We start from the raw sequence: 21,160 nt of genomic DNA on the forward strand, positions 1-21,160 counted from the left end.
CATGCTGGAGTACCATACACATAATGATAATGAGCAGGTGCATACTGGCTGCTACCAACTTTGGTCACTCTGTTCTCCTGCAGTTGAGATTTTTGTTCAGTTAATTTCAAAACTTTTCAGCAGTGTTGATCTAGCTGTCTGATCTGGCACCCATTTTAAAGTCCATTAGTGTTTTCATTAACTTTAAGAGTTGGGTTAGGCCCCGGGATAGCTGCTTTGAATTTGAAAACCTGCGAGCTGCCTTTTTAACTCCAGTTAGAATCAACATTGGTAACTTGTTTTAATAAATACAATAGCAACTCAAATTATACCCTGGAAGAGAGCAATAGCCGCTGGGTGTGGACTGCAACAGGTCACTGGAAGAGCTGCCTTTCCCTCACGTTTCTGCTTCCACCAGGCTGGCTTCCACAAAGTTATATTACAAATTAACTGTTAGTTGTGATTGGCTTTAATCATAATGGCTGGAGGGGCATTTGGCATGTAAGTGACTTTCAGCAGACCAACTCATTTTCATGCTTTGGGTATAAGCTAGGGTCAGAGTCGCTGGCTGCCACTCTCCTTTGATGCCTCAGTATGTACCATACTGTGATATGCAGCTCCCACTGATGCCTGCTGGAGCATGGAACTCCCTTGTAGAAGGTGGACAAGTAAGTGATGTGTGTGACTGGGGATTTTATTGTGGTTTTTTTTGTAGGTGGGGTGAAATCTATGGCATGGGCTTGTGCACTTCTTTGCGTGTGAGAGACTTCCTGCCCAAAAGCTATGTCATTTTCAAAAACTTTTGAAAACCATGCATATATTGAAAGAAAATGAGTTAATTGCCTCTCCCCTTTTGGGATAACTCCATGCTCCTGCAAGTGACCTCAAATGATTCGTGCTGGAGTGTCATAGGAAAAACAGGAACAGGGTTTATTGCTTAGTTGCTCAGTGGCCTTCTTACCCTTGCTCTAGGGCATTCTGTGCATAATCCTGTAGCTAGCTAGCTAACTTTTAACAGTGCATTTGCAGATCACTATTCAAGGCTTCTCAGTCTACCTCTGCTTCCTTCCCTCCCTCCGAATCCTCTCCCCAGCAAGTTCACAAGCTTCCATTTTTAACCAGTGTGTGGAAATTAATAAGATGCTGCTGCTTTTAGAATTGTTTCTAACCATGGGGAACAATCAGTGTTGGATCACATGTATTAAACAGGCCAACTCAAATTGAAATAATTGGGAATGGGGATTGTGATTGTGTTTGGTGGAGGAGGAAGGAATGGAGACATGGGCCCATCTGCCTTATCAACTGTACAGTTTGAGAGTCATGTTTAGAACATGAATTTTAGTAACATGGTTAAAGCAGGGTTAGTCACTGGCAAAAATTAATTCCTGCACTGCTTGCATGGTTTACAGGGGCTCACTGATTAGTTATGTTTTTCAAATCGCCAAAGGAAATTCTTATTAAAAAACTTACAACTTTGACTCCGGTATAAAGTTATTTCTATCAATTACTGAAGAGACAGCCCTTTCGGGGAACCTGGTGGTTTTCTCAAAAAACCTTTCACAACTAAGTTTTTGCAAACTTTCTACTATTTAATTTACACTTAAAACAAAACCAAATAATGCAGGGCATAGTTAGGCCTGGTCTACACTAGAAATTTAGGTTAACACAAGACAACTTACATCAACCTAGGTGTGCAAGTGTCTTCACTTTAAATTGGTTTCCCACTTACATAAGCACCCTCTTATCCCAACATAGTGACACCACCTCCCTGAGTGACACAGTGCAAGTGTAGAGACTGAATTACTTATGTTGACCATAACTGTCCTCCAGCAGCTGTCCTACAATGTCCGACGCTGACCTCTCAGATCATCATTATGAACTCCACTGTACAGGCGTCATGGAGACAGAGACTGGAAGCCCTCCTTCCCTTTAAAGCCCAGTGAATTTTTGAAATTCCTTTTCTTGATTGTCCAGCTTGATGAGTGCACCTAGCAGCTCTCCATTGTTGAGTACAACTGCCCAGCTGCCCACGTTGGCTACATGCTCCAGAAACACTCCAGCTTGGAGTAGACAGGAGATACCCTAGGTCTCCTGGGCCTGTGGGAAGAAGAGGCTGTGCAGGCACAGCTCTGAATCAGTCATAGAAATGTTAACATCTATGAGCAGATGGCTCAGGGGATGCAGAAGAACCGGTACGATGGGGACCCAGCAGCTGTGCAGTGTGTGAGCCCAGGAACTGCAGCAGGCATACCAGAAGGCCAGGGAGGCCAACAATCGATCTGGTGATGTGCCACTTGTACAAAGAGCTAGAAGCCATACTCGGTGGAGGACCCCTCCCAGTCCACAGCACTGTGGATACCTCTGACGAGCCCACTGAGTCACAGGCCCCTGCTGTGAACAACAAGGAGGTGGATGAGGAGGAGCAGTAAGGGGGTCAGATGACCTGGGATCCAGGTGCGCAGCGAGCCAGGACCTGTTTTTGACTCTGCCACAGTCTCACCAGTCGATCACGGGCGAACCCGATGCAAAGAAAGGAATCTCAGGTAAGCGTTTAGGTAAGCTTTCAATTACAGGGATGGCAGGACATATCTTTTGACTTTTTTCATTAATTTACTCATGCTAGAAGAGGTAGTAGTGCAACAAAGATGTTGAGTTGCTATTTGCTTTTCATTCCTATCTAGAGTTAGGCAGGGGCCACACAGAGCAGTTTGTTTATGTATGCAGGGTTGTCCCTTGAATCCTCCTGAGAGCTCCATGAAACTTTCATTGAGATACTTGACATTCCTCTCCTGAAGGTTTCTAGGGATGGCTGTCCTATTTCATCTTCTGTGGTAGGCCATTTTCCCACAACACTCAGCAATAACTTCAGTAGGCACCATTGCAATAGCAGTACAGGCTAGCAGCATATGGGGTTGGGCAGCTTTAGGACACCGCAGGAGCTGTGCGGTCTCTTCCTTTGTAATCCTCAGGCGTGAGAGATCAGCTAAAATCTCCACTGCCTGTGGAAAATGGTGCCAGTAATCAGTGCCATTGCCCTACACTACTTGAATCATGCAATCAAGCAATTGCTTCTCATTTTCCCAAACCCTGGTGGGCCGTACTCACCATGGCTGGTGCTGTGACTGGCACCGTGCACAAACAAACCCAAGCAGAAGTGAGAATGAGAGGGGAGCAGGTTTCCCTTTCTGTAATGAATATACTGACAATGGTACCTCTGTGTGTTTTATCTTCAGCTGTTGTCATTGCCACCTTCACGCTCCATTTCACACCTGCAGAATGCCTGAGCCAGATACAGATGAGAAAGAAGAGGACTCAGGATGACATGTTCAGTGAGATCCTGCAAGCCATTGCTGCATCAGACTGTGAGCACAGGGCCTGGAGGATGAATATTGCGGACAACTTGAAGAAGGAAAGAGTGGAGAAGAGAGAGCTCCAGCAGGAAAAGGAGAGGGAGATGGACCAAGACATAAGAGCTTCTAAGGCAGAGCAAGTAGGTGCTGCAGACTGTGGTGGACCTGCAGGTTCAACAGTCGCAGGCCACCTCACTCTGCAGCCCATTGAGAACTCCATATCAGGACTGCTCTGTACCTCCCCCCTACCCCTGCAATATTCCATGTGGCATCAGGGGCCTCTTCACTACCCCTGCCATGCCACCTAAGGGACATTCAAGACAATCATAGCTAAACATATCTGAAAGCCACAGTTGGTGTATGTGTAGCTGAAATAAGCATCAGTGTTCTTTCCCCTTCATAAGTTCTCTTCTCTCTATTAAATTTGCACTGGTTGTGTTTTTTGGAATATACTTCATCTTTATTAGTTGATACCATATGCTGCCAAATGCTCAGCCGTTCTGAAAGCAGCGAGTTACCTATTATTGCACAGTGCCACGTAACTCAAGAGATGATTCACAAACAAAATTAATAAGTGCCTTGACAATGTTATATTCCTACACGTACAGCAAACACCAAATGACTTCTGCAGAGCCAGGCAGAGCAACTACAACACACACTGTTCTTGCTCAGGGTTAAAATGGTCTTTCAAAGCCTCCCGGAGCAATATAGCTCTGCACTGAGCTCTTCTAATAACCCTTGTGTCTGGCTGTTGAAATTCAGATGACAGCTTCTCCACCTCTGCCCTGCAGCCCGATGGAAACTTCCCCCTCTTCGCTTCACATATATTATGCTGGACACAGCAGGCAGCTATAACCACTGAGATGTTTCTCACTGAGGTCCAATCTTGTGAGTAAACTATGCCAGTGACCCTTCAAACAACAAAAAGCATGTTCAACTGTCATTCTGCACCTTCTGAGCCAGTAGTTGAATTGTTCCTTGGTGCTGTCAAGGTGGATGGTATATGCCTTCATGAGCCAGAGGAGCAAGGGGTAGGCTGCGTCACCCAGAATAATTTTTGACATTTCAACATTTCCAGTGGTAAACTGCTGATTAGGAAAAAAAATCTTGTAGCTTTCTCAATAGTCCTGTGTTCTTAAAGAGGTGAGCATCCTGCATCTTCCCTGACCAGCCAACACTGATGTCAGTGAAGAGTCCCCAGTGATTCACCTGTGCTTTCATAACCACAGAAAAGTAGCCCTTCCTGTTTGGTGTACTGAATGGCAAGGTGATTTGATGCCAAAATAGAGATGCAAGCCATCTATCGCACTGCAGTTCAGGAGCAGCACTGGTGCAAATCCATCTTCTATGTCCTGCACATTGCTGAGAGTCACAGTCCTGCGTACTGGCCCTGTACACTTGCCTCACAACAGCCCTCGTGGTGGATTTCCCTAATTGATTGCCGACTGGCCAATAGCAATCTGGCATTGCAAGTTTCCACAGTGCGATTGCCACTTACTTCTGCACAGCAGTACAGCTCTCATTTTGGTTTCCCTGTGCTGGAGGGCTGAGGCAGGATCACTGCACAGATCCAGGAATGAGGCCTTGCGCATCCGAAAGTTCTGCAGCCCTTGTTCATCATACCAAATCTGTATTATGATGCGATTCTACCAGTCAGTGCTTGTTTCTTGGGCCCAGAAGCAGCACTCCACCATCTGCATCTGCTCCCTGAATGCCACTAACAACCTTGAATTGATTCTCACCATGTCCCACAGCAGTCTGTCCTCCAAGGAATTGTTGTTTCTCCCCACTTTATTTGGTGGTTCTTGTAGCTCTGGAAATATTTCAGGATCGTGCAATCTGTGCTTGCAATGCTTGTGATAATAGTGCAGGCTCCATGCTTCTTTCAGGAATGGTGGACAGAGGCGGCCATGCATGTTTGTAGGATTTAAAAAAGGCATGAAAATTATGGGATACAGATGATAATATGGGATGGAGACAGTTGCAAAATGGGACATTGACCCCATGCTTCCAGTCACCCATGAGTGACTCATTTCAGCCCCATCATACATTGACAAAACTTCCCAAAAGGTAGTGTGCTGTATAGTGGTGAGCTGCACAGTGAGATACCTAACCATGGTGCACTGCACTCTGCATCAATACGAGTGCTCCTGGTGAGCACGTACACTGCTGACACAAGGAGCCAAGTATGCATGAGCACAAGCGATGTACTAACTGTGGCATCTGTATGACAACATAACTTTGAGTCAACTTAAGTTTTGTAGTGTAGACATGGCTTTAGTCACCACGCAACCTTTATTCTGTCCCTGTATGGCTGTCTACAGAACAGCCAAAATTCGGAAGACAATTCTACATGGAAACAGTGCATATTGTCATTACTTCAGTGACTGAAAATTGAGAAGCGATCTAAAAGGCTTTTTAGTATCTTACTCTTGTTGATATATTGTTGAAGCACTTAAAGTACATCTCTCTTTACATTCGTATAGCAATGTACTATAGCAACTGTCACCAGAAAAAGTGAGGTTTCTGTCTGTTCGCTAAAAGTGACTGCCTTTGAAGCAATTTTCAGGAGAAGTCTCAAAAGCATATGGAGTATAAAATGTAAAAGTGTGGTCAGACTTGGTATAGATATGTATGCCGTGGCTCTAGCCCCCTTAAGAACCAGGTCAAAAATTAACTTAATGCTAAGGACTCAGAGTATTGAGCTCACGCTTCCAAAACATGTACATTTATGTACAAAACCCAAGTTGTGTGCTAAGTTCTTTTGACTTTACGGCAAACTATATAAAATAAATAGACTTAAAGATTTAAGATACCTGCATATGCAGACTGTGAATACTTAGTCTTCAGCAAATCCTTCTTCATGAAATCTTTGTTAAAATGTTTCAATCTTTTATAATGAGATGTGATAGTTAGCTGGTGTGATATGGGTCAGTGTTAAGATTGTTCAAGTGATTTTTGTAATGTTTGTTTTTTCTCCCCTCCCCCCCAAAATATGACCTTGAGATGTGGGTTTTTCTCCAAATAGAAATTTTTCTAACATCTTATTATTTTTGAGAAAATAATAGTGTTAATGTGGGTTTCTTAAATAATTGATAAATATTTACAAACGTACCTGTAGTTTAACCTTTCCGCCCCTTCTTTTTGTCTGGGAATGTATTGGTGTGTTCCAGTTTTGCTGTTTTTTTTTCAGAGAACAATGGTCTCTTCTGTAATCTACTAAATGAACTCTTTTTTCAGTTCAAAGTCTTTTGTACCTGGGCTGTGTAAATAATGCTTTGTGTGCCATTCCCTTGCCTTCGTGAATGCCATCAATAGCATATTTTAAAAGTACTTCTGAAGCTATTTTTAACCAATTTTTTTATCCATTTTGAAATGTTGAATACAGTAATAGCTGGCTCAGTATTTGTAGCCATCTAAAACAAGCTTGTATGGTTTACCTTAACAAAGTCCATCTTTATTTGTGCATAACTCATTTTTCCTGGAAAATGTTTCTGCAGTAACTGAAGGCTTGTATTCTTTTGACATTTTGAACGTCTGTATTCTCTTTTAGACTAGGTGTCAGAAAATTGTTGTTCAGTGGTACATTTGATCCCTAGAAGGCGAAGCAGATGTCTGGTTAATCCCTGCTCCAAAGATACTACCCTTTTTGCTTGATGTCAGGGGTAGCTGTATTTCAGTATTTTGCAATCTAGTTTATTTACACAGTTCTGCTAATTTAGTGCTTGTTTTCTCTTTTTAGGATTGCACTGTGGCTGAAATGGAAGATAAAGTTCTACATGTAGTAAGTATGCATTTCAGTTACAGCCTAGTTATTTGCATTTGTATTTATTTCAATGACTTCTTGATTACTCAGACTGACAGAGCTGAAATGTAAAAACCCTGTTGCAGGCTGTTTTTATCATTCATTATTCTCTCAGAAGGGATAATGGTGAGTTTTTAATGGTATAGAAGTCAGCACTGCTATATACAGTAGATGATCCGTAAGGTTTTATTCCATAGGTATTTCTTCAAGTCCGATGTCTGGCTCAGATTTTAAGGGGAGGGGAAGGAATGTAAAAGGATGTTAGACCAAGTAAAGCAAAATGTCCATGATTCACAGCGTGGGATGTATCACTTTATTTAATAGATAATGTACTGTGTGGTGGTCCTTGTAAAGGCACTCCTGCCTATGGACCTAGAAAGATCTATGTCTAATTATACTTCATTTTGAAAGCGCTGAGTTTTCAAAAACGTTTTGAAGCAACCTTGTGACCAACAGTGGGACGTAATGAAATGCTTTTAATATTTTGTAACAGTTAATCATCGCTTCCTGCTTTTGACATGAGCCAGGCTGTGTTCTTTGATAAGGCCTTCCGTTTGCTGATAGATGCTTAGGCATTCAGTAGCACAATAGCTAAAAATAATTTTGTCCATAAATAAGGAAACCAAGCAAATAAGAGTTTTCAGTTTCTCATTTTTCCACACCCCATTCCATATATGTACTGTTGTTTGGAATTCCCTTGTTTTAGCAGTTCCTTGTATTCATGCTTAGGCATTGTTTTGATTTTATTTAAATTGCATTATTTCAGTTCTATAAATCTGGTTTAGAATAAAAAACCTTGAGAATATTTTACCCTGTGCCCACTCTGATTCGACAGAGCTATCTTTATACAAAGCCGCATTTTGTGCGGCCCCTTAATTACTTACATCTCCAATGAGTGAGAAGTCCCAAGGGCACTTGGACATATTTACTGTCTCAAGTGAGCTACCTTCCAGTTTCACAGCCAATTACAAATAAATGCTATCCTGAACATTTTAAGGCCTTTTTTTTTCTTAACTGTTGAGAACAACTTTAACTTAAATACACTGTATTTTGTGTCTTGATATAAATTTAAACAATGTGGAGTGTATGGGAAGAAAGTAGATGTTTTGACCATTGCATTTTCTCTGATTAAAGAGTCATTTTTCCTGTTTGAAACTTTCAGAATGTAAAAGACAAATTACTCCCTTCTGATACATAAGCCTGACTCTCACTGACTTCATTAGTCCGAGTTACATACATGTGTTTAAGGTCAGAATGTGTCCTTTGAAATGGTATTGGTTTGGGATTGGATATATTTTGGTAACAAGCAAATATAAGTTTGTAAGGATCCTATGTAAAGATTCCAGCAACTGGCACAGAGGAGATAAATAATGCTAAAATACTTAATTGTTAAATGCCTACCCACTCAAAAGCTTGGTGTAGAGTACTCATCAGTTGTCATTGGCTTCTTTAGCACCATCCTGACTAACCCTTCTTAAAGCAGATCTAAGTAACTCTTGGCAGCTGTTGGCACTAAAGATAGTCAAATGTTCTGGATTTCAAAATAAAAATTCCAAAAAAATATGGACTAAATTTTTGCAAGAGTGTGATGGTGTCGTAGTTGCTTTTTTTCCAGGCAATTGTAGTGGCACCTTGTCTACATTAACTGTCCCAACGTTCCTGTCACTGGTGGTAGCAGTAGTGGCAGATTTTTACCACAGAAGCCTAGGGTAGACAATGCCATAGAGGAGAATTCTCTGAATGTTCTCCTATTCTGCTAGCTGCTCTATCAAGCTTTCTTAGTAGGCCAGATTTTATAATTAAATAACTTTTGCTTTATTGAGAAATGGAGGTGGGCTGTGGGAGAGGAATTCTAGAATATGGCTTTCCTAATGAATTTTTGTTCATTTTCAGTCCAAGATTTTAAATGGAATTTGTGATAAGATGATCAGATCAACTACAGATCCATTGATGAGCCAGAGTGCATGTCTGGAGGAGGTTCATTTAACCAACATTAAACCTGGGGAAGGCCTGGTAAGAACACAACTGTGTCTACTGCTCTGGCTATTCTGTGGTTACTATGTCTGCATTGTTAGTGCCTGGTGCTGCAAGCCATTACACTTATGAGTATTGTTTACTTCCATTAAAATCAGTAAGGATTCAGCGTGTGACTAACTAGACTCATGGGCAAAACTGTCTGCAGGATCAGTCCCTTGTTCATAAAGCCACAGCGGAGTGTGTGCTGGAGTGAGAGCCAATGGTGGGAATAAAAGTGTGTTTTTAAGGCATTTTTGAGGTGGTAATATGCTGAGTCCACCTGGTTATTGGTGGGATTCATTGATGGAGGTGAACTTAAATCAGTGACATAGAGACTTTCTGAAGGACTTTTTTTTTTTTTCCTTGGTCTGTACTTTTGTGAGTTTTTGATCTATAGTTTTGGTTGGGTGTGGGATGTCTTTGGGAGTTCTTTCTTTTTAGCAGGGGTGTGTGGCAAACCTTTGATCATGCAATGGCATATCGTGTAATTTCACTAGCTGGATCTCAGCACTGCTGAATATGGTTGGTCCAGTTGGATGTTCCATTGACTGGTGTTTACAAAAAATGGGACCTTTCTGGCTGGAATGGAGGTGATTCACATTTAAATGCCTTAAAGGAAACTGAAATATTTATCTGAAATTATTTAACTTGCTCTTAAAACTAGGAAGAAGTGAGAAAAGTCTTTTGTTGAACAGTTTTTAAAAAACACTTTGGGTGCTATTATGGAGAACCTACAGTGTTTTGAGCTACATTATTGCAGGGCTAACTGAAGAGATACAAATGAACTAATCATGTTCCAGAACTATGGTAACCTCTTCAGTGAGGTTTTTGGGTATCAAATAAGGGCATTCACAGAATAGTAGCTTTGATAGCTTGTGCTCTGCTAGAAATGGGGGGATGGCAAAGGAGGGCAGGGAGGATAAATCTTCGCAAATGGAGAAGAAAATCAAGAACGAAAAATGTTGCGTTCATGTTTCTAAGTGGTCGATGGTAATTCCTGGCACATAAATAGCACTTGCATGGCACTGCATAGCTAAAAAGCACAGCACAGACAATAAGTAATCTTAAAAACCTCTTACAGGAAGGAAAACTACCGGTTACCTATATGAAAATTGATATACAAGTCTCCTATGCTGCAGAAGTCTACCATATGTAATTACAATGTTAGTGTTGGCCCATTTGCAGGTGGTATATTAGAGAATTCACATGATCACAACCTATTCCATTAGCACTTATCCTTGCATCCACACCCAGTTGTATAGTAAAGTGGTGCTAGTGCATGGTTTGCCTGTGCTTCTGGTTTATGCCAACACTATTATGTTACAAGATGGCTTGCATTAAGAACAGGGATTATTTGAGCTTAATTGTCTGTAGAATATTTGTAGCACACTTGTGAGGAGATGCTTGGCATGCAAGGGACTCTAAATGACTTTATCTAAAATTCTCCAGGATAGTCAAGGCTATAAAGAAGTTAAAATATTTTATTTTTAAATAGTGTAACTTAAAGATCATCTGTGAAGGGTGAAATATAAAATTCCAATCTCTTTAACTTATATGTACTGAATGCCCAAGAATTCAGGAAGAGAGGAACATTTTAGCACATTGATACTAGATCACACTACTTACAAATGTGAGTCCATGAATTTTCATATATTTGATGTTTTTTACACAGAATGAGTCTTAAGTTAGTAAGATGTTGCTTAACCTGTTATATAATTAGTAGCAAGTTTTTATTTTTGGCACTGCCGTTCTTAAATTTGACTCTTTCAATTTCTTCTCCCCACCACCACCACATTAGGGAATGTATATCAAATCAACTTACGATGGATTACATGTAATTACTGGAACTACAGAAAATGTGAGTACGTTTAATTCAATTTGAAGTAGATGTATGTTTAATTTAAACTATTCTGGATAAAGCTATGTTTAGGCAGATTCCTGAGGCTTTTGTTTCTGCCACGTATGGGTCTCAAAATCCTATTGCCTGCGACTGTGATATACACCATTGGTTTATCCTGGATTTGTAAAGAATATGCATATGTATATGTTTTAATAGAATAACACAAGGACCTCAATCTTCTGTTGACATAATAGCTTGGTCAGGTAGTCACATTTTGTAGGAGACAGCCTTCTACATTGTGATGATGTACATCTAGGTATGATCCTATGTTTCTCTTTCGATGATGGCCCTGAGAAGGGCCGTTTCACTTGACTGTCACTTGAGATGCTTTTTAGACTGTGAGGCCATCGATTGCTGTTTGGTTCCCATGTTGATAGCATTGGTTATGCCAAAGCACTTCACAAGAGAGACTTATTGTATAATGAAAAAGCATCAAAATGTGTAGCATTACAGAATAACTTTTAGTGGGGAGCCAACAGCCTCCAAAACACGAACTGGCAACATTTGAGAGACAAGCTCTGGAAAATCTGCTGCGTGAACTTGAACTCTTCAACACCATATGTAATCACAAAGAGAATCGGTGAGTTTGCGATCCCCAACGTCTATAAGCCACCAATGTCTCCTGTACCACACAGATTTTTACTGAATCACAACCACCCTTTAATATGGGTTGGAGACTCAATAGCCATCAGACATCTTGGGGTTACAAGACAATGATACTTCAGATGAACAACTTTGAGTGGGCTTCGAATCAAGACAAGCATCTACTGTTCAGTTCCAAGCAGCAATAAACCTTCCGTTCTGCCGGACAGAGACAAGACTATTTGCTGGATGCGTGGTTTGTGTTCTGTGGCCAGAACACGTGGCCTCTAGTTGTGGAACGAACTGTCCTTCACAATTTTATGCATAGCGAGCACCCTCCTGTCGTCATATACATTGTTGTCCAAATCCCCTTAATCACATTACTACCAAGGCCATGTTGGAACTTTAGGAAGGCCTATGGGAACAGCTACTCAGAAACCACAGAAAAAGTGGTTCACAGGATACCTGCAAACATAGCGAGCTACATCAGGTTCATCAGCCTTCTTAAAGAGGGCACAAAATGGAACATCACTCTCCCCCTCCCCACAGCTACAGAAAAGCCACAATTCTTGTTGGTTGACAAACAGTGAGGCATTCCTAAAGGAGTACTGGATAACAGGTGACCCTGGTGCTTCAACTCCTGGAATCACTGAACTCCACGTAGCTTTTGCCCATCACCTTCATCTAGCAGAACCTAGATTCCACTCACTCAAGCAGGAAAGCCAGAAGCTGGAAATAAGTGACAGGAGATGGATCACTGGGTGATTACCTGTTCTGTTCATTCCCTCTGGGGCACCTGGCACTGGCAACTGTCAGAAGACAGAAAACTGGGCTAGATGGACCTTTTGGTCTGACCCAGTATGGCCTTATGTAAAGCCTGGAGGCATCTCCGTAGTCTGGATGGTGTGAACTCTTCCCAGTGTAGAATGCCACATGTCCAAGCCAGTGCCATCACCACCCAAATGTTCCTGAATTCAGAGTCTGAAACAGATTGTCATCACAAAAGGAAAGTGAAAAAAGAGCTTCATTGCTCCTTATCTGACCTCCCAGTAATATCAAAGTCATTCATGAGAATATGTGGACAAGGCCATAACACTATCAACTGTGTCAAAGCTGCTGGCATGCAATGGTATCTTCCCACAATTTCTGAAAAAACCTAGGTCAGCATAGCTGTGTGCATGCCCTTTGCCAAAGGCTCAAGGTATGGCAACAAGCAGAGGTCACTGGCATCCTAAAACTGGGGAGAACGATCCAAAAAACTATCTTATTATGGATAACATACAAGCTCTTGGAAAGCATCTTCTGAAGTCTACATCCCTAAAGAGCAATCTGAGTTTCAACCAGGACAAAGCACCTGTGATCAGGTAAACTGGTAACTCGGATCAAAGCTGGCTGTCAATGCAAGCTCACAACAGCAGTGGCCTTTGTGGACCTGTTGTCAGCATATAACACAGTTTGATGGGACGGGTAGCTTCTGAAAGTGTCGAAAATAGTGCATTGCAGAACACTGCTCCTACTAACAGTTATGCTCACCAACTGCAAGTTTCGCATATATCTAATAGAACAGACCCAGTAGATCTCATCTACTGAACAGCAGGCTCCTGCAAGGTTCTGTCTTGGCACCATCGCTCTCGTTAATGTTAATATCAGCATTATGCCATCAACCCAGTCATGGAAATTTGGCTATGTGGAGGATCTCGCGCTCATCATCCAATTGAGCACTTTCACTCCAGTGGAATGCATCCTCGCAGATGATCTGAAAAAACTGCAGGAGTTCTAGTGGCGAAGGTGACTCAGACTGAACCCTAAAAAACCCCCAAACAATACTTTGCATTGCCATGCGAAGAATTGCTTGACTGTCACACCAAACTCAGGCGCGAGGATTTCCCACAATATCTTGGAGTGGATCATAGCCTCACATGTTGCCAACATCTGAAATGACTGCTGCCAAGATAAAGGCTAGGAACAATATAATCCACAAACTAGCTGGACCAGCTGGGGAGCAGATGCTCATGCCTGGTGGACATTCACATTCACCCTTGTTTTTCTCAGCAGCTGAGTGTTGTGCACCAGCATGCACAGGTAACATAAGTATGAAACACTGCTATGAGAATTGTCACAGGAGTGCTGATGTCAATCCCAACGGTCTCTCCATCCTCACGTATATCTTAATTCCATCCCTCTGAAGAGAAGCAGCAATAATATGATTGGACGATAACAAACCCAAACTTGCTCATCTACAAAGACTCCAGTAGCCTCGGAGATGCTGCCTTAAGTCCAGGAACCCTTTCTGGTTAGCGGCCAAAGGACCCCAAACCTGAAGACTGTCACCAAAAGACAAGTGGCGTAGACTGTGGCAAAATAGCAGGATGAAGAATCAAGACCTGATCACTGATCCCACAGCCCAGCCACGTGGCTTCACCACGTAGGATATGGATCACAGTGAACCACGTCAGAACATTGCTGCGGCACTGCAATTACCTACTACACAAATAGAAAAACAGCCTGTATTTGAATGTGGAGAAGATATTCAAATTATTTAACATCCAGTGAGCTGCTGCCCACTAAGATCTTTCTCTGGTGGGATAGCCTTGATTCATTCCATGTCTCTGGAAGCTATAGCAGGAACAACAGTCTTGGACGTTGACCCTGATGGTTGCTTTTCAAGTTGCCAGGCTAAAGACTATCATAATAGTCACATAATGGCTTCTGTTTCCATCATAGAACTGGAAGAGACCTAGAGAGATCATCTAGTCCAGTCCCCTGCACTCAAGGCAGGACGAAGTATTATCTAGACCACCCCTATTTGCCCAACCTGCTCTTAAAAATCGCCAATGATGAAGTTCCACAACCTCCCTAGGCAAGTTATTTCAGTGTTTAACCACTCTGACAGTTAGGAAGTTTTTTTCCTAATGTCCAACCTGAACCTCCCTTGCTGCAATTTAAGCCCATTGCTTCTTGTCCTATCCTCAGAGGTTAAGAACAATAATTTTTCTCCCTCTTCCTTGTAACAACCTTTTTATGTACTTGAAAACTGTTATCATATCCCCTCTGTCTTCTCTTCTCCAGACTAAACAAACCCAATTTTTTTTCAGTCTTCCTTCACAGGTCATGTTTTCTAGACCTTCAGTCATTTTTATTCATGCAGATATATAAATGCCTTCAAAATACCATTGGTATTAGAATATTTGCCTTATGGAATTACCAGAAATTATTGTGCAGTGACAAAGTTTTTATGGTGTCTTGTGTAAACAAATGCTTGCTGAGCAAATATGCTCTTCTGTACTTTGCTCTTATTAGGACAACTTCTCTGTACCAAAGGAGATCAGGGAGGGTAGTTTAGACCAGGAATAAACTATGTGCTTCTCAGTGGCAAAGTAACAGCAACTAAAAGTTTTTTCCTCTTGGGTTTAGGATGGTGCTGTCTAGATACTAGTCCACTGGTGTGCTGAAACTGCTGCCTGTTTATTGTGTGCTTGTACAGCACCTAACACAATAGGGTTCTGGTCAATGACTGTGGCTCCTAGGTGCTAGTATAATCCAAATAGATAATAGTAGTAGGAACATATCTGTGTGGATGGTGTGGTTGCTGAAAGGAAGAACCTGTGAAGTGCAGCTTGTGTGATGCTCTTTACTAGTTAAAGAAAGGCCTAGTTATTCCTTCTGGACCCTTGCTAAGTTATAGTGATTAGGGAGGAGTGGGTGGAAATCTATACTTACTATTTATCATGAAAACGGTTATCTTTTATATCTGCCAATTTTAATCTTACTAGTTTATTAGGCGTAACTTGTCACAATAGGCTGAAAGACTGAGTCTACTGTGCAGCAATGTCAACATTTGATAGATGTGAAAGATTGTAACTTGAGTCGCCACTAACTTGTATAGGTAGTTGAGACAAAGGCTGAAAGCTCTGAGTGAGATTCTGCTGCAACCATAAACCAAAACTCTGAACCCAAGTGCATCTGTAACTACCAATTCTTCTCTTAGGGAAACCACATTCTCCCTGGAGAAATAACATCAACTAGGAGATGAAAGTGAGAGATGTACTAGCAATAGTTAGACTCTTTCCTTCTGTCCTTTCTGATGACAAAGGATGTAGTTTATATCTGGCTACAGATTACCTTTCTGACAAAAGTGGTATCTGTATTTTATTTACTATTCAAAAAATTATTTTTAACATATGTGAATGAAACCTTTTGCCAGGTGGTTGTTATCAGAACACTAGGACTGCACCAACCACACTGAATGGTTCCAAGAAAGCAATACACTATCTAATTTCAGTCAGCTAACAGGACAGGATTTCCAGGGTCTTCCTGCCTATTTGTGATTTCCTGTGTTTTATGAGAACACACTGGCCAAAACAAAACTTTCCACTTTCTTCCATGTTGTCCATAGGAGTGGAATAGCTAGCTGCCTTGTGAGCTGAAACTGAATTTTAAAATCACAGAAATGTAAGGCTGCAAGGGACCTTGAGAGGTCATCAAGTCCAGTCCCCTACACTGAGGCAGAACCAAGCAAAAATCTAGACCGTACCTGACACGTCTTTTGTCTGACCTATTCTTAAAAATCTCCAATGATGGGGATTCCACAACCTCCCTTGGAAGTCTGTTCCAGAGTTTAATTTCCCTTACAGTTAGATTAGCTATTAGGGAAAAAAAAATTAAATCTTCCTGGCTGCAGTTTAAGCCCATTACTTGTCCTACCTTCAGTGGACTTGGAGAACAGCTGATCCCCATCCTTTTTATAACAGCCCGTAGCATATTGGAGACTGTTATCCAGTCCCCCTTCAGTATTCTTTTCTCAAGACTAAGCAGGCATAATTTTTTAACCTTTCCTTATAGGTCAGGTTTTCTAAACCCCTTATTTTTTTTGTTGCTCTCGTCTGGACTCCCTCCAACTTATCCACATCTTTCCTAAAGTGTGGACACCGTACTCAGCTGAGGCCTCACCAGTGCTGAATAGAGTGAGACAATTGTTGCCTGACTCTTACGTGTGATGCTCCTGTTGGAACATCTCAGAATATTAACCGTTTTCGCTACTGCATCTCATTATTGCCACTCATTCAATTTGTTATCCACGATAATCCCCAGATCCTTTTCAGCAGTACTGCCACGTAGCCAGTTATTCTCCGTTTTGTAGGAGTTCATTTGATTTTTTTTCCTTCCTAAATATATAGTACTTTGCACTTTTTTGAATTTCATCTAATTGAATTCAGTGTCAGACCAATTCTCTAATTTGTCAAGGTAGTTTTGAAATCTAACCCTGTCCTCCAAAGTGCTTGCAACCCCTTAATATCTTCCACAGATTTCTGAGCATACTCTCCACTCCATTATCCAAGTCATGAATGAAGATATTCAGTAGTACCAGACTCAGAACTCACCTGTGTGGGACCCCCTTAGAATGTTTTCTGCAAGCATAATCACACCCTAAAAGATGCCATTAGCCTTGGTTTGGACAGTATTCACCCCTCCAAACAGACATTTCCTTGATGAAGAAGCAAGAGGACAGCAAAAAAATGTGGTTACTCATAGTAGGTGGAGCCTCCGTTACATCTACAGCATCGTCCTCATTGCACAGTTTACTCCTGTAGCGGCCCTCTACTATACTGAGTTTTGAAGGTCTGGTGGTGATGAGAGAGAAACTTCCTTCCAGACTTTCAGTTCTTCAGTAGCTTAGGGGTATTGCCTGGCTGTCCATGTTGTTGTTTGAAGAGAGAGTGAGGCTTGTGCTATGGTGAGTAGCCCTCCCTGTGTGAATTGCACTGTGGACACGTCTATTAGTGTATCTCTGTTCTGCCTGTGTTGCCACAGTTTCATCAGAGTTGATATGTTGTTATGGTAGCAGGAATATTTTTTTAAATAACTGTAGCAGTAACCTGTGCATGGCACCAGCTTTAGATAACTTAAAGTAAATATTTACATGTTTAACAGCTGCTTGGTAATATCTAGCTGAGCATGTTGTCTATTTTGGGAGGAAATTAGTTTTTAAATGTTTAACACCTATATCTCTCAGTACACATCATGCACACGCATAATGTTGTCCTTTTACTTAAATATAATTTGCTTATTTTTTTTGATGCAGGCATTTGGATTAAATGACTAAATTAGGGACTTCAATTTAAAACATGCAGCTTTCATTTAGTAAGCAGTGAGGGGAAAAATGAAATGGCCTCAGCTGTACTCATTACTTTTCTGTCATACATCTTCAGTATTTGAGACTTAAGGCTTTTAGTGAACACACTAAATGAAACCAAGTTATTGTGTTTAGATTCAGTTATAACAAATGGCAACATAAATAACTAACAGTGTCCATATTGTTTCTTAATAGGATATGTTTAATCTTTTATTATCTACTTCAAAGCTGTGTTCTCTTCTAAAACCATTTATTCAGTGTAGTTTGGGTAGGCATTTTGTTTTTAAATCAAACTTAAAATAGCATAGAGTTAAAAACTCTTTGTAATGCAGCTAACTATTCCATCCGTGCAAAACCAAACTATTTGTGATGCTCTTTTTAGTGCATTCCTGGGTTTTCTTAGCACTTACTAATTGCCACTTTTTCTTTACTTAGATTTATGTTGCTATTGATGATAGCTAACAGCAGATCAGATAGTTAACACAGACTCTAGAACATTCAAATTGAAGTATCTGAGATGACTGATGTGTGTGTGTTGGGGGGCGGGGGAGTCTTCTGAGTGTGAGGCTAGGATAAGAAATTGGCATACATGTGTGTATATTAACAGGAGCTTGGTGTTTTCCTGTCTCATGAAAAATTTAGAGGTTTCGGATGTGTTCCTGATCCGCATTGGGACCAAACTGAGATCTTTTTCAAGGATTTTCCCAGAAAGAGAGAGCGTGCTTATGTGCTCCTCCTCGAATAGCCCAGGGTTTAGGGTGCTCACTTGGAATATGGGACACACAAATTCAAGTCTCTCCTCTGCCTGATTTGGACTAGACACTTGAACATCATTCTCCCACATCCCAGCTGAGTGCCCTAACCCATAGACTGTTCTGGAGTCCAGGGGGTGGGGAGGGGGAATGTCTCAATTGCTCCTATTAAAGCTGAGTATTTATACAAAGCTGAAGAGATCCAACAGGAGAGATTGAGATCTCAAAACAGCCGGTGGTTAGGGCACTCTGCTGTGATGAGAGACTGATGTTCAAGTGTCTGGTCCGAATCAGGCAGAGCAGGGACTTGCAGTTCTGATTCAGGCCAGGAATTACATCCTAGACCGGAGAAGCTGTTCCTGATAGTTCTGTCAAAACTGGTACATTCCTGCAAAACAATACTATTTTGATTAATTGATATTTTCCAGTGAAAAACCATTTTGTCAGAAAATTCTCTCCACCTCCAGTAGTAACCCCAGAAAAGCACTATTTTGTTAATTTTTTCCTTTATACACACCCACACGAATGGATGACGTACAATAATTCCACTGTAACTTGACTTCTCCTGACCCTCTGATGTATATGGATTTTATGGATCTCAACTATCCTATTTTCCTTCTCTGGTGAGATGGAATACTGCTATGATCCTTGAAAAGACTCCCAGGTGTAGTCCATGCTGCAATGGAGCTAGTGCTATGCTTGGTAGGGTTTGCAGGATGAGGACCTGTGAGTTTACTTGATGACAGAATGTGTTTTAATATATATGGGCCATTGTTTGTCACTTAACCACATGGGTACTGGGGACATAATATACACTTGAATATATATACACACACACACACACACACACACACACACACACACACATTATCTGCTGCTGCTTTAAATATTCCTTTCACAATCTGAGTTTTGGCATAAAAGAGCTGGGGTTTGGTTTTTGGTTTTTGGGTTTTTTTTTTGAAAAGGGAAAGCCTATTGAAACACATGCCTCTTATTTACTTCTCTGTAGTCCCCTGCTGATCGATCTCAAAAGATTCATGCTGGTGATGAGGTGATCCAGGTTAATCGTCAGACTGTAGTAAGTAATCAAAAGCCCTATCAACATTTTCCTAAGCCTTGGTGGTTCTGCAAGACTTTTCCCTCCAATATAATAAGTGGGTAACAAGCTATGTTGTGTTTAGGGTTTTTTGGTGTGTCCTTATTGCAATGTATGTAAAAATGGTTTGACTTTAATTTAGAAGTCATTTCTCAAAACACTTGAAAGGTTTGATTTTTATCACACATTGTTTTTCAGTAAATCCTTGCAATGTTTTTGGATAAAATATCTTATTTAGGGCCTATGTTTAAAGTGAAATGTTGCATTTATGTATGTTTAAAAAGTTGGTATTTTTAATTAATAATTTTTTTTTTTGGCAAATACCTTTTAGCCCCTCAGAGAGTTGAGGGATTCTCCCTCTCGCCCCTCATTTTAAGTTCCCTGTCCCATAAACAGTCACGTTTGCATTTAACTTCACACACAAGAGCAGACCCATAGAACTCAATGGCTTTAAAGATTAGGTATAATTATATTGGAGTAATTCAGTGTGACTGTTCATGTGTTCGAAGCTGAATATGCATAAGCCCATGCTGGATTAGAGCCTGACCTATCACAAATGATGTGCACTTGAAAGAATTGTGGTACATTTTTGAGACACCTCCTAAAGAAAAGTTAGCATTTCAAGTTTTGTACCCTTTTCGTCTGCTTCAGTGGGTTTCTTCTATTTTTTGTGTGTTCGTTTGTGGTGTTTGAGAGAAACAGTCTGACCTGGTTATAGTCTGTTCATTTTGAATGCATGTAAGAGGTACTTTTTATTCTTTTTAAGGTGGGATGGCAACTAAAAAACCTTGTGGGAAAGTTGCGAGAGAATCCTTCTGGAGTTAAATTGCTACTTAAGAAACGTCCTACAGGCTCTTTTAATTTTACTCCAGCCCCACTGAAGAACCTACGCTGGAAACCACCACTTGTACAGGTGATACACTGACGGAAGAATTGTGTTTATACATTAATGGTTGGATATGAATTACTTAAAATCCCCCTCAAGATAATTTATTCTTTAATATCTGACATCAGTCAATGTGACCATATATCTATGGACTTTTGGAGGTGTTCATTGTGAAGTGGCTGTCCCTTTTGGATCAAAGTTAAAATGAGAAGGGATCCTTTTTTAGCCAAATAATCTCATCTAACATTCCAAAACAATAAGAGTATTTAACGTTGGCTTTCATAATCCAAGTTATCAAGGCACTGATTTTAGGAAAAAAACAATTTGAGGCTGAAAGGCTGATAATCTGCACTGATGAATTTTGTCAGTAAACAATAAATACTGAGATTGGTTTGGAGAATTGATACGAGATTATTTTTGCTGGATAAACTAATGCTATCCAATGTATACTTCCTTTTTAGTCTGCAGAAGGAAAAATAGTTCAAGCACTGAAAGAAAAGGGAGTGAGCTTCTTGTTTGATTTGGATGTTGAGAAAGCCAGGGGTTAATAACTTCAAAGTCTAGTTTTGGAGGACAGCACATTGTAGCAGAAAGCAATTTGTTTAACAGCTACAGGAAGAGACAATTAATTACATTCTCATCTAATAAATTACCTATGACT

General features: G+C 40.9%; 1 protein-coding gene across 2 annotated transcripts in view; it reads left to right on the plus strand.

Moving 5' to 3' along the window:
- CNKSR3 (CNKSR family member 3) overlaps window positions 1–21,160 on the plus strand; it is a 96,520-nt gene that overhangs the window by 61,005 nt on the left and 14,355 nt on the right. For both annotated transcript variants that reach the window (XM_050949680.1, XM_050949679.1), the window contains exons 5-9: window positions 7,072–7,113; window positions 9,028–9,147; window positions 10,949–11,008; window positions 19,527–19,595; window positions 20,380–20,526. In XM_050949680.1, the coding sequence (XP_050805637.1) occupies window positions 7,072–7,113; window positions 9,028–9,147; window positions 10,949–11,008; window positions 19,527–19,595; window positions 20,380–20,526 (438 nt within the window). The remainder of the gene's footprint in view (window positions 1–7,071; window positions 7,114–9,027; window positions 9,148–10,948; window positions 11,009–19,526; window positions 19,596–20,379; window positions 20,527–21,160) is intronic.

This window comes from Gopherus flavomarginatus, chromosome 4 (assembly GCF_025201925.1).
Source record: "Gopherus flavomarginatus isolate rGopFla2 chromosome 4, rGopFla2.mat.asm, whole genome shotgun sequence".
Lineage (NCBI taxonomy): Eukaryota > Metazoa > Chordata > Testudines > Testudinidae > Gopherus > Gopherus flavomarginatus.